Source organism: Glycine max, chromosome 1 (assembly GCF_000004515.6).
Source record: "Glycine max cultivar Williams 82 chromosome 1, Glycine_max_v4.0, whole genome shotgun sequence".
Taxonomy (NCBI): domain Eukaryota; kingdom Viridiplantae; phylum Streptophyta; class Magnoliopsida; order Fabales; family Fabaceae; genus Glycine; species Glycine max.
This window is the reverse complement of record NC_016088.4, coordinates 19,129,121-19,143,555: the sequence shown is the minus strand read 5'-3', so window position 1 is coordinate 19,143,555 and position 14,435 is coordinate 19,129,121. Positions and strand designations below refer to the sequence as shown.

Sequence of the window (14,435 nt, the reverse complement as noted above, 5' to 3'; positions counted from 1 at the left end):
CATTATTATTTGAAAAAACAACAATCAAAATAAATTTTAATGCACTTAATTTTGTAAAACAGCATCTGAATTAATATCTTAGTTATAATATCCTATTAAATATTATAAAAATTAATTTTATTAATATTATATTTTTTATATATAAATATTAAATACTTATATAAAAAATATATAATTTAATCATAAATCTCTACCACTTATATTAATTATTTCTTGTTTGAGATAGATTTGTTTAAAAATTGAAATATAAACTAAAAAAAGATAGATGAGTGAAAAGAGAAGAAAAGGGGAAGGAGAATCAAATGGGGTGAGTTGAGTACAGGGGAACGAAGACCAGCAAGCAAGCAGTTGCAGATCTCTGCTGTTGAGTAACGTGATTGACTCTCATAGGAGAAAAAAAAGAAGAAAAGAAGAATGCACAGCGATGGGATCTTAGGAAACAGAGAAGGTAGCGGAAGAAAGTGGCTGAGGAGAAGGGAGAGATGGCTGGTGGTGCTAGGAGTCATCCTCCACGCCGTTTACATGCTCAGCATTTTCGACATCTATTTCAAGACTCCCATTGTCCACGGCGTCGATCCCGTCACTCCTCGCTTCGCTGCCCCTGCCAAACGTCTCGTCCTCCTCGTTGGTTCGTACCGTACCATCCTTCACTTCTCCCCTCCTCTGCTTTAACCTAAATTTATTATGATTAATCAAAACGCAGCTGATGGCTTGCGCGCCGACAAGTTTTTTGAGCTGGATGCGAAAGGGAATCAGCGAGCGCCGTTTCTGAGGAGCATAATCGAAACGCAGGGTCGTTGGGGGGTTTCTCATGCTAGGCCTCCCACAGAGTCCAGGCCCGGCCATGTTGCCATTATTGCTGGCTTCTATGAAGATCCCAGTGCAGTTACAAAAGGTTCGTTCGTTGTTTCACATCAATAATGATTAATGTTAATGTAGTCCTTATAAGGTTTGACTAGTCCTCACCTTAAAAGCCGTTTTGAGTTCCTTGCAGGGTGGAAGGCTAATCCTGTTGAGTTCGATTCCGTGTTCAACAGAAGCCGGCATACCATTTCTTTTGGAAGTCCTGATATAGTTCCCATTTTCTGTGGTGCCTTGCAGCATACCACTTGGGATACCTATCCCCATGAGTTTGAAGACTTCGCAACTGGTTTGACGCCATCCTTCACTGTTTTGTTTGACATACAATACAATATAAACAACTCAAGCTTTTAGGGCAATTGCTTTCCTTAGTTGACTGACCTATTATCACGAATACCGAGAAACTTAGTTTTTGTCTGAACGTTATACTTTATCTTTATCGATTTGCACCTGATGGCTGATAGACATAGACATCAAATGTGGCCATTCATGTATTTTTGTTTTATTGCCTTTCTATGATTTTCTCGGTCTTTATTGTTGCTCCATCACCCCAAGCCTCTCTCTCGCCACTATAATTTCATGAAGGTACATAAAAATAATAAAAAGGTCTAATATTTGACCTTCTTCATACTTTGTAAATGTGCAATATATTGAAAATTTCAGAGATCCTATGTGGTAGCATACTAACTGGAAGATTAAGTATTTACCATGCTACTTAAGTACTTGTTAAATTCTCTAATCCTTAATTTCATTCATTCATCGATTTTGTACTGTTGAATCCTTAATGCAGATGCATCATTCCTCGACATGTGGTCTCTGGATAAATTTCAAAGCCTTCTTAATAGGTCCAGAGAAGACCCAAAATTAAAGGAGTTGCTGCAGCAGGATAATCTTGTTGTATTCCTGCATCTGCTTGGATGTGACTCTAATGGCCATGCACATAGGCCCTTTTCATCCATCTATCTCAACAATGTTAAGGTTGTTGACCATGTAGCTGAAAGTGTTTACAATCTTGTTCAAGATTATTTCAAGGATAATCGGACATCATATATTTTTACAGCAGATCATGGAATGAGTGACAAAGGTTGCAATATCTTTTTTTTTCTATCATACATATATGTCTGGATAATTTTGTACTTCATTTCAAACAAAAATACGTTGATTTAACTATTGATGTTGAAACTTGCTGAAGTAAGTATTTGTCAAAAGGATGATTCAGTATCTACCACCTATTAGCTTCTTAAGTGCTGTATTTTGCTTGCTGCAATTGAAAGACGGTAATTTTTCAAAAAATTGCTGACGCATTAGATTGATGTTGTCTAAACGGCCACTTAGTAAACAAATAATAACAAAGCTTAGTCTGAATCAAGATTGCATATTCCAGTGAAGGGTCATAAGCTGCTTTTGTAACCCCAAATAGGTTATTCCAAATGGTCCCTAATTCCATGAGCTATCTTTTCTCCTAGTAGTAGCTATTAAATTGAAAAGATAATGCCATAAAACTCAACTTTGACACGGAAGTCATTGGTTGAATCGAAAGAGCATGTGATGTTCCAAATTCCAATACTTGGATTGTTTTTAGCTTCAGTTTTTTTTCCCTTTTAGCCATCACTTCTCTAAATTCTTACAAAACAAAAGTCTTTTCCTACTTTGTAGGGTTGGCTTTGTGGATCAAGCCATGTTATTGTGTCCTGTAAAATGCCAAATTTTCGGAGAATCCATTTAGATCTAGGCCTTTTCAGCAGTTTCTCATAATTTTCCCTGGTCTAGCTCTACTCATATTTATTAGTCTATTGTCTATTTGATCAACTCATTCTGAAACTTTGTTGATCTTCTCCCTGCTTGACCATCTCAGACGAGATTCTCTCTTCTGTTCCATGATATGTGCTACTTCTTATTTTCTCCCAAATATATTCATTTCAAATGTTTTCTTGAATGCTCACTCATCCACCACAACATTCTCCTTTCTTCAACATTTGGCTGATGCTCTTCTTACACTTTACTTCTCAACATTCAATAAATAAAACATCACTAGTCTTATGGTTGTGTGGTAAAGCATTCTTTTGAGCTTGGGAGGCACCATTCAACCACAAAACACCTAAACCATTTCTCCATTTCATTCACCTAGCTTGAATCCTATGATTTACGTCTCTCTTTATTTTTGTCACTTTATATTATAGATCCAAATAACCTTACTGTTGAATATGAGTTATGTTGCGATCTTTAGTTTTCATCTTTAAGTCTTTTAGGACAGTGCTTGTTTGTGTTTTGCTAAACTTTCATTCCACTTACTCTTTTTTTAGTTTATTACTTGGGAACCATGTAATTCCAATGCTTCCCTCCACCGCACTACTTTACTGTTTATTCCTGTTGAATTCTAGAGTGAACCTCTTTATAGGTGGTTCACTGGGGAACCATCAGAATAGACCATTTGATATATTAGAATCTCAGGATAACAGAAAGAGGAAATCGAAAATGATAAAGGGGGTTTTCATTAACCACTTTTAACAGTAGTGCACAGATAGGTATATATAGACAGTTCTGTCTTGTTGACAGCTGTCACAACTAAAATATCCACCCAAGATTGCAGTTGGAGAACTGCATCTCTTACAATACTCTGATAGAATAATTTTTTATTAAACTGTTAGATTTGATTAGCAGTTACCTGCTAAAACAAAAATATATTAATTGCAATGTAGTCCAAAATATTGAACAAAATTTCAAAATTTCCGTTGTTGAGGTCTCCCTCCCCCGTCGAAGCCACAAGATCTGGAATCATCAACATTTTTCAACTCAGAAAACTCAAAGTGTTCTTAAACCCAGAAACAGCCCATCCTCGCCTCCCTCCTCACTTAACTCAGCTGCCACCACTTCTCGACCTCGGCTCTCTGTGCATTGTGGCATCCACTGGGACCTCATGGCGCTTGAGCAAACTTTGAACATTGTAAATCTGTTGTATGCTTTCTTATGTGGTTTATTGTTCCCTCATTGCTGCAGCTTCCACGACAGGTTGTGCCTTAACCGGCGAAGCTGCAGGTTCTGGTTGTGCTATGCTGAAACCCCTTGTTGCAGATCTTGCGCATGAAACGTGAAGTGAAGGAGAGGGGATTTGCCCCTGGTTTGCCATGTCTGCAGTGGCACCGTCGTCACGCGGCCCACCATGGGGAGGGAGGGAGAGAAAGAGAGAGTAAGTGAAAGCGATGTGATGCTGTTCATGGAAGCGTGATAGTGTGAGGGATCTGGGTTAGGATGGCATGACTGCATGGAGAGAGAGAGAGAGAGAGAGCGAGCGAGAAATGAGCAGAGGAAGTGGAAGAGAGGAGATCTCTGCTGTCTATGATTGCTGGGAGTCGCCTCAGCGGTGGCTGATGGCGGTTTATGGCAAAAGGCATTTTTTTTTCTTTCTCTTTTCTGTTGAAGAAAGACCCTATTTTAATTTTTCTTCCTCTGCACTTTTTGACGGTGGCAGTTCAGTGAAAAAGTGATGATAGATGCCAACTTTGAATATTATAATTTGTGTATTTTATAATTTTTTTACTTGTAGAATTAAATTGTGGCTCTGTTAGATTTTATCATCAAGCATGAGAGTATTAAGCCAAGAAAGAACCGTCAATTCCCTTGGAAGTTGATTTATTCAGATTGTTGGGAATCTCTTTTGAGATGGATTTGTTCTTCTCCACAACATTACCAAGTTCAAACCAATGAAGATGATAACTTACAAAGTATTAGAACAAAATAATAACGTAACTGATAAGGACTAAATAATAAATATGAAAACTTTATCTAACAGGTTAAAAGTACCTCTAATAGCAGGTTATATTTAGTGCTCCACCGTGAGGTGGTTCACCCTATCCTGAACCTTTATTCCTTCATATGGAGATGAGCACGAAAAAATGCATTGAGTTGTTGCTCCTAGAGTTAGTCCTTGCCTTTGACATGAAAGAATCTTCAATTTCCCAGTACTTGAGTTTCTTTTGCAGGTTTTCCTATATTATTGTTATTTAATTGTTCTTTTGAAGTAAAATGTGCTATAATGGTTTTATAATTTTTTTTGCTTTATGTAATTTCTAATCATAGGAAGCCATGGAGATGGGCACCCTTCGAACACTGATACTCCTCTTGTTGCGTGGGGAGCTGGTGTTAAGTATCCAAGGCCTATATCTAGCAGCAACCATTCTGATTGTGGTTTTAGGTTTGTTGATGACCATGTGCATGACACACCAACTCCAGTTGAATGGGGCTTGAATGAGATAGAAAGGGTGGATGTCAATCAGGCTGATATTGCACCACTCATGGTTGTAAAGTTTATATTTCCTTAAGGATTTCTGTTCATAGTGTAATGAATATTTCCTCTGCGATCCTTAGGTTTCATTTATCTAATATACTTGATTTTCTGACAGTCTACACTGCTCGGTCTGCCATGTCCTGTCAATTCAGTTGGAAGTTTACCCCTAGATTACATTAACATGACCAAGGTATCTTCCTCTTGTTTTGACTTCTGATTGATTTAGAATTTATTGTTAATTTTTATAATAGCAGGCTGATAGAAACCACTGTCAATGGATGACAAACACAATTGAGAAGAACAGTGAGTTATGGAAACTAATGTGGAAATGCGTATTAATCAAGGAAAAGCAAATACAGAGGGATCAGTATCCCTACTGCCCAGGGCTAAGCTCCTCCAGAGGCTAAGGCTCTCTGTCCATAACTAACTATAATATTCTGTACTTCTCTCTCACTACCAGCATCCCCTTATACCGTATTCCACTGACATGTATCTCTTTCTTCTACCTCAGCAATTATTCTGTGTTTTCCTTCCTATTCCTCTTAGTGTAGACTCTCCATATGGTGGGCCTGGCCAACTGTAGAGAACAAGGCCCATTAGTATCAGAGCCCAATAATGAGGTCCTAACATTGTCCCCCTCTTGAGAAACAGACTTGTCCTCAAGTCTGAACATGGGAAATTGACTCCGAATGTTGAACTATTCCTCCCAAGTGGCTTCCTCAACAGCCTTCCCTTTCCATTGCACCAACAGTTGACTCACCAAATCCCCCCATTTTTCAATGGTCCGGGCTGCCAACACTGTTTCAGGCTCCTGGACAGTAGCGGTATCACCCTCCAAATTGTTGGGAAGGTCTTTTTCAACACGGTAGTCTCCAATAGCCTTTTTTAAGAGGGACACATGGAAAACAGGATGAATAGGAGCAGATTCAGGTAACTGGAGTTTGTAGGCCACTGCACCTATTTTTTCCAGCACCTGAAAAGGGCCATAATACTGAGGAGACAATTTGGGATTGATATGGGTCTCTACTTTTTATTGACCATGGGAATGTAGTTTGAGGAAAACCCACTCACCTACTGCAAAACTCCTCTTTTTTCACTTGAGATCAACCTGAGTCTTCATCCGGCACTGAGCTCGTTGTAGGTGATGCTTTAGTTGACGCAAATCTTCATCACGATCCGACAACTTTCGCTGCACTGCTTCTACCTTTGTTTCTACTATCAAAAAACGAGTAATTTCTGGGGGGGGGGGGGTCTACCATACACCACCTCGAAAGAAGTAGTGCTCGTAGACACATGAAAGGTGGTATTGTACCAATACTCAGCCCATGGCAGCCATAACACCCAAGTCTTGGGTTGATCAACAATAAAACATCAAAGAAATGTTTCCAGGCATCTGTTAATGACCTTAGTTTGCCAATCTGTTTGTGGATGGTAGGCCGTGCTCATCTTCAACCGACTGCCTTGAAGCTTAAATAACTCCCGCCAGAAACCACTGACAAAAATAGGATCTCTGTCACTCAAAATAGATGCGGGAATACCGTGGAGTCGAACTATCTCTTTGGTAAATACTTCAGCTATCACCTTAGCCGTGTAACGGTGTTTCAGCGGAATGAAATGGCTGTACTTTGACGACCTGTCCACCACCAAGAGAATGGCTGCAAAACCTTTGGACTTTGGAAGTTCAGTAATGAAGTCCATCGAGATTTCTTCCCAAATCTGATTAGGAATGTTCAGGGGTTGCAATAATCCGCCAAGAGCTGTGGCCAGGTACTTTTGCCTTTGACAAACATCACATTCCTTGACAAACTGTAGGACATACTTTTTCATACCAATCCAATATAGGTTAGCTTCAATACGCCTATAAGTTCGGTAAAAACCAGAGTGACCACCTTGAGGAGTGGAATGGAATTCCTGGAGCAGAATAGGGATCCATGGAAAATTGGCAGAAATTACCAGGCTCCCCTTTAGAATAATACACCATTAGTGTAAGAAAAACCTCGCTTGGCCTCAGGATTCTGTTTTAATGCAGCAATAATGGTGGTCAATACTGCATTGCGATGCACCTCGCCAATCACTTCCTTGCCTGTCTGTCATTTTGGGTAATGAGCTAACATAATAAGCTTCCCCTTGCCATACATCCTTGATAAAGGATCAGCCCCCGTGTTCTCTAGACCTGGTTTATACATGATGTCAAACCTGTAGCCTAAAAGCTCTGCGGCCCAATTTTGTTGGTTCATTGTGTTTATCCGTTGCAGCAACAATTGTTTCAAGCTCTTTTGATCTGTGCAAACAGTGAATTTTCTGCTATTAAATATGGTTGCCAATGCTTAATGGCCAAAGCTACTGCCATAAGCTCCTTTTTGTAAGCTGATTTGGCCAAATTTCGTTCACTTAGTGCCTTGCTAAAATAGGCCACGGGTTTGCCCTGTTGTGTGAGGATGGCCCCTAACCCTTGGCCTGAAGCATCACTTTCGATGACAAACTCTAGGTTGAAATCTGGTAAGGCTAACACCAGTGCCATGATTATCTTTTCTTTGAGTATTTCAAAAGTCTCCTGAGCTTGAGGTCCCCACTGGAACCCCTCCTTGGTGAGAACAGTCAATGGTTGAGCTATTTTACCTTTGTCTTTGATAAACTTCCGGTAATAGCCGGTGACACCCAAAAAACCTCGCACGCCTTTCACGTGCTTAGGTACCGACCATTGGTGCACACTCTTGATTTTATTAGGATCCATTGCTACCTCGTCTTTGGAGATGATGTGTCCCAAATACTCCACTGAAGTTTGAGCAAAATAACACTTCTTTTGGTTGGTCAGCAACTGTTCTCTGCGTAGAACCTCCAACACCGCCATCAAATGCTGCATGAGAAGCCCAATCTGGCCTAAAGACTAATATGTCATCAAAGAAAACTAACACCCACTTCCTCAACATTCCTCTAAAAATTTTATTCATTAATGCTTGAAACGTAGAGGGTGCATTCATTAACCCAAATGGCATTACTAAGTATTCGTAATGCCCCTCATGGGTTTGAAAGGCAGTTTTATGTATGTCCTCATCTCTAACCCGAACTTGATGGTGGCCAGATTTGAGATCCAATTTCGAGAAAAAACTAAGCTCTATGTAGTTCGTCCAATAACTCATCTATCACAGGTATTGGAAATTTATATGGCACTGTCACCTTATTTAGAGCTCTATAATCCACGCACATACACCATGTTGCATCCTTCACCAGAATCAAGGGACTAGAAAAAGCACTTTGATTCAGCTGTATCATTCACCTACTTCATCTGCTTCTCAATCTCGTTCTTGTGGTGGTTCGGATAACGATAGGGCCGCACATTAATGGGACCTTGTCCCTCCAAAAGAATGATGGCATGCTCCTTTTTCCGTGGTGGTGGTAAGCCTCGGGGTTTCTTGAAAATATCTTGGTACTGAGTCAGCAAATTGTTGACCTCGTGTTCCTGCTCAGAGAGAGACCTATCACTACTGATTCTTGGCCTAATAGCATTACTGACCTGCAATTTTGTGCTGAAAAACAAACCTTTGACCACTTGGTAAGGCTTATTACCGAATAAGCTTTGAAGTGCCACCTGCCCGGTAACCCCATTTTCCTCACCATGTAATTCAACCCATTCATCACCATGTTGGAATTGCATGCTCTGTTTCCTCAAATCAACCCAGATCTATCCAAGAGAGGTTAGCCACGACATTCCTAAAACCACATCAATGCCCTCCAATGCAAACAGCAGTGCATCAATTGAAAACTGAAGAGCCCCTAATTTGAGCTCTACCCCTTTACACGCTCCTGTAGTTATGACCTTATGGCCATCCCCCATCTTAATGCGCATTGGACAAGTGTCCTCTATCTGAATTCCCATTGCTGTCACCAATTTCGAAGAAATGAAATTGTGTGTAGCTCCACTATTGACCAATATCAGAATAGGAACCCCTCTTACAAACCCTTTCAACTTTATAGTGTTAGGTTTCCAGCCTTTCTCTGGATTGAGGCTTCCCAAATGCATCACACTGCATTCACCATCTAACTTTGTTGCATCCGTTTGATTCGCAGTTAACACCTGGGCTTCGCCTTCGTCCTCGTCATCGTCATCTAACACCATGGCCCGCAACTGCCGATCTAGGCATTGGTGGTGAGAGTGGAACACCCCACCACATCGGTAACACAACCCCTTTTGTTGTTGATGCAGAAGCTCACGATATGGCAAATTTATGAAATCCTTGTAGCTGAGAACGAAATGGCTCTCTTGATGGGCCAGGCCCATTAGTTTCTTCTTCCCGCACCTCTTTACTTCCTCACATGGACCCCCATTAGAGCCATTGATGTGACTTGCAAGAATTGGGCTGGTTGTGACATGTTGGTTGGATCGGTAATTGGAGCCCGACCCAAACCTGTAACGAAACCCAGGAGTCTGTTGCATCTGATTTCCTCCTTCCTTCTTTGACAACTCTTGTTCCACCGCTCTTGTGAGATTCAACAACCGTGAACGTGAGTGAGCCTATAACTCGCATGTTGCGTGTACGTCCTCTTATGCCTTCCTTTAACCCATGGATGAAATACCCAAAATATTGATCTTCTGGGAGGCGGTGTACCTGGGCAATCAAATGTTCAAACTCTTGGATGTACTCATCTACAGCACCCACTTGCTAGAGTGCTGAAAGTTGCTCATAAAAATCCTCTTCTTTTGATTTCACCATATCGCTCCAACAACTCGCGTTTGAGGTGCTCCCAAGTAACTTCCACTTCATTGTCCAGCAACAATTTGAAGAAATGGATCTTTGACCCCTTCATACAGAGTTGGGCCAAGCTTACTCAGATCTCCGGGCTCGTCTCCTAAAGCTGGAAATAAATCTCCGCACGCACCATCCATCCTGCTGGATCAATTCCATTAAACATAGGCAATTCCACCTTCTTTGCAGATTGGCGGAACTCGTTGATGATGCCTCCCTGCAAGCTCTTCACCCCTGAACCTACGGTGGAACCAATCGACAATTGACAATCATTGGTCAAGCATGGCAAAGCATCGCTTGGTTCTCTTCCGCCTTTGATTGCATTGTTTTGAGGACATTTCGAAGATTTGCGACTTCATTCTCCAGGGACCCTATGCTTCCATCTTCGGTGGCATCTGGCAGGTCGGTCCAGTTTGATAGAAACCACTATCAATGGATGACAAACACAATTGAGAAGAACAGTGAGTTATGGAAATTAACGTGGAAATGTGTATTAATCAAAAGAAAGCAAATACAGAGGGATCAGTATCCCTACTGCTCAAAGCTAAGCTCCTCCAGAGGCCAAGGTTCTCTGCCCATAACAAACTATAGTATTCCCTACTTCTCTCTCACTACCAGCATCCCCTTATCCACTGACCCATATCTCTTTCTTCCACCTCAGCAATTATTCTGTGTTTCCCTTCCTATTCCTCCTAGTGTAGACTCTCCAGATGGTGGGGCCTGGCCAATTGTAGAGGACAAGGCCCATCAGTAGCAGAGCCCTCAAATGAGGTCCTAACACAGGCTAATGTGTTTTGTTCATTTTTTTCATCAGAATGTTATAATTTTTTTATGGATTGTTCGTTGTCATACTTTGGGTAAAGCTTAGGAAAGTAAAAGTTATCTGCATGCAAAAGAGTATTAATGGTGGATGATCTTAGATTTAATTTATATTATGTTCCAGGCTGACGAAGTTGAAGCTGTTTTGTCCAATACAAAAGAAATTCTGAATCAGTTTCTTCGCAAATCATGTATCCTATGCTTATATTGATTATTATCCTTGATATGTACTGATTTTCTCCTCGATTTCAGCATGGCTTCTTCAGCTTTGGTTTTGTGCCACTGGAATGATTATCAAGTCTTCCAAACTTATTTATATATGTTGTTTAGACAAGAACATGCCAAATGCTTTAACCATTAATGGGAAAATATGTAGATTTTCACAGAGCCAATTCATGAGCAAAATGTTAATATGAAAGTAATAACAAAACAAAAATGTTGTTTCTCTCTCAAAGACAATGATAAAGCAAAAGAGTTCCTTACCGATGTTGGTTTCATTGACAACTTCAGATATTAAGCAGTCGAATTCTTTATACTTTAAACATTTCAAACCACTGTCTCATTATTCTTCAATATTGGACAAAATTGAGGGTCTGATATCAGCTAGAGATTATGATGCTGCAATGGATCTATCCCAAAACCTCAGAAGTTTGGCATTGCAAGGGCTTCACTATTTTCAGACTTACGATTGGCTGATGCTCTTTTCTGTAATTACCCTTGGGTATGTTGGCTGGATGATCTATCTTGTTCTTCATGTTCTGCAGTCTTATACCTCACTGCCAGGAAATGCTTTTGGAATGGAGCAAGCAGTTCAGAAAAATAACCGTGGAAAAGTAATGTTTGTGTAAGCTTAGCTTTTCCAAATTGTTATTTCTTTATTTCTTGTGAGCTGCCTATTACATCAAGAGGAACAAGATATTTTATGGAGAAGCATGTACATATTATACAAAAGAATATTTATGAATTATATGGAAAGTCAGTTGATTAAAATTCTTAGCTGAAGATAATTGATTCTTATTGATTTCATATGAAAATCAATTTTCTTATACTTTAGTTTCCATCAATTAAATACATATTATCTTTTGCAGATATATCTATATGGATCTATGGTGACGGGAATGCTTTGTTTGCTTTTGTTGCTGGAGCAGTCTCCTCCTCTTTACCATGCATACATCATAATGACTTCATTTTTATGGGTTCGGATAATTAGTGAATACCAGTTTATAAAAACATTATGGAAGCACTTATCTAGAAGGCGGATGAATTATATTATTAAGCTTCTAGCAATCACTGCTATCTCAGTTTTCATTCTTGAGTTCCTGGTATGAGTGTTTGTCATAATATTCTATAACCTAGTAAGGTTCTGATTCATCTGCTAAAGAAATATTTGGCTTGCATTGCAGGTTAACAGCTTCACTGAGAGGAAGCTCTATACGTGGTGTTTTTTGATTGCCGGGGCCACAGCTTCATTTTATCTTTTTAAGTCAATTCCCTGGAGATCTGGTATACCGATATATGTTTGCCTAGCATGTTGGTTTTTGTCTCTTTTCACATTGATGCCAGCAGAAATTCCTGACAATAATCAATTAGTGTAAGTCACTTCCACTGAATATATATTTATCATAGTGCAAACAAAATCCAAAGGACACTATTGTTTCATGTACTGTGTTTGGTAGGTATAAGATGAAATAGGACCCAATGTCTTGTCTATGTTTGGTATTTATTAAACTGAATAGAATGATGCTTTTAATCACTCTCTCTCTCTCTCTCTCTCTCAATTTTGAGTTAAAACCAATAAAGATTTGAAATTTGAAAATTGTAAAAAAATGATTAATGTTTCCTTGACAAGTTAATCCTCACTCTGAATTCCAATTTAAATTTTTTTTAATGTGCATAGGAGGTAATTTGTAAATAACCGAAAAGGAAGTGCAGAAATGTTACTGAAATTTGATATTTAAAAAACGCAATTAATCGATACTTTCACAATTCGTTGTCTAATTGGAACATTGTAAAATTGATATTGAAGGAGATCACCATCTCTGTCATTCCGCTCGACAGAGAAAGTAGGAAAGGAGAAATAAAACTTACTGATATTTTTGTATTAAAAACTAATAATTGAATGCTGTTGTTCTGTTTCACTTGGTTCTACCCTTTTCCGTTGAACCAAATGGTATCACTTTTTTAAGCTACTGTTCTATGTCCATTTCTGTTCTATTAATAAAATATACCAAACATAAGATAGCACATATATGGTTTGTTCCATCCTGTGCGAACACTTCTATCATGTAAGAAAGATCTTGCACAATTTTTTTACTTTAACTTTTCTCATGTTGAGATTCTCTTCTGCTTTGTTTGTTGCTTTTTCTGTCCCATCATTTTCTAACACTTTCTGAATCCAAACAAGACTGTTAAGCATATCAAATTATTATGTTTGCAGAGTTAGTAGTGGGGTTATTATTATCATTATAGGAATAGTTGCAAGATGGCTAGATTTGCATGCTGGTGGAAGGAAGTATTGGCTAAGTATATGCAATTGCAAGTTGAAAAGTTCCAAATTTTCATCTCTATTTTACTTACAGGTGCATATCATATTCTCTACCATTGAGTTTGGAAGCTTATTTATGTATGACAAATCCACTAATTTCCTTTACTTGTCCATCAGGCTCTTTTGGTTGCTCTATCTTCAGTGATGGTGTATTTATCAACTGTTCACAGAACTGAAAAGCGAGAGTTGCTTGCATCGCACCAATTGATAAATTGGTCTGTTGCTGGTATAATTTCAACCTTTGATTCTTCTGTTCACCTGAATTTATAGTCCCATGCAGGCATTTCTATATAGCTGTTGCCATCCTACTTTTTCCTTGTTCCATCTCAAAATACATGACTTTAACATGTCCATTAACTCACTCTTGTTCTCTCAATGTATATATGGCATGGCTGGAAATTGAGAAAATGAGAAAGGAATTTTTTTGAATGTGCTTGGGTGTCATTCTCCATCAAGCAGAATAGATTTAGGCTTAAATAACTCTTTGGTCCCTATAAAATAGGGTGTTTTTGATTTTAGTCCTTTATATATATATATATATATATATATATATATATATATATATATATATTATTGGTGTTATTAAAAAGCGGCCATGGCGGAATGGCGTCGTGGAATTTTGGAAAAACGCCACCAAATAGCGGTGGCGTTGCGGGTTGCTTATGGCGGCCGCCATAGCCATGGCGGAATCGCGTGAATGGCGGAATAACGGATTTTTTATTTTAAAAAACGTGCGCGACAGGGGTTGGGCTGACCCGAGCCAACCATACCTGAGTTTCTCCTCTTTAGCGGCGCGACCAGCAGCAGTCTCCAGTGCGACGAACGGTGGCGTGGGCTTCGGCGACGCACACGACAACCGCAGACGACGTTCTCGAGCGCGACGGCAATAGACCAGCAGACGACTCATACGAGAGATCGACGACCGACGACCAATGCACGACGCACGCGACCGTCGCATGATGCATGACGCACGTTGACGGCGACGGCAGTGCTTTGGTGCGTTTTATTTTTGTTTTGTCCATGGCAAGCTGGCCTCTTAAACAAAGAAGGAAGAAAGTCTAGGCATTTGAGAATTGTCTGTTTTCTTTTTTCCTGGGATGAGGTCGTTTTCTTTTTTCTGTTTGACACCCGTTTTTGATGAGGATAGCTTTTTTTTCCCTTTTTCTATTTGACACCCTTT

At 39.6% G+C, this 14,435-nt stretch overlaps 1 protein-coding gene across 3 annotated transcripts in view; it reads left to right on the top strand.

Annotated features, from left to right (window-relative positions):
- The first annotated feature begins 262 nt into the window (after window positions 1-262).
- The window catches only part of LOC100800363 (GPI ethanolamine phosphate transferase 1), a 33,526-nt gene continuing 19,353 nt past the window's right edge, over window positions 263-14,435 (top strand). Inside the window, exons 1-12 of one of the 3 annotated variants that reach the window (XM_006573164.4) lie at window positions 263-628; window positions 704-895; window positions 995-1,150; window positions 1,652-1,945; window positions 4,939-5,156; window positions 5,262-5,336; window positions 10,835-10,901; window positions 11,221-11,543; window positions 11,799-12,032; window positions 12,114-12,301; window positions 13,148-13,289; window positions 13,373-13,481. In XM_006573164.4, coding sequence (XP_006573227.1) covers window positions 415-628; window positions 704-895; window positions 995-1,150; window positions 1,652-1,945; window positions 4,939-5,156; window positions 5,262-5,336; window positions 10,835-10,901; window positions 11,221-11,543; window positions 11,799-12,032; window positions 12,114-12,301; window positions 13,148-13,289; window positions 13,373-13,481 — 2,212 coding nt within the window. In that variant the 5' untranslated portion in view covers window positions 263-414. The remainder of the gene's footprint in view (window positions 629-703; window positions 896-994; window positions 1,151-1,651; window positions 1,946-4,938; window positions 5,157-5,261; window positions 5,337-10,834; window positions 10,902-11,220; window positions 11,544-11,798; window positions 12,033-12,113; window positions 12,302-13,147; window positions 13,290-13,372; window positions 13,482-14,435) is intronic. The other 2 variants (XM_006573163.4, XM_014773984.3) reach the window with 2 other exon arrangements.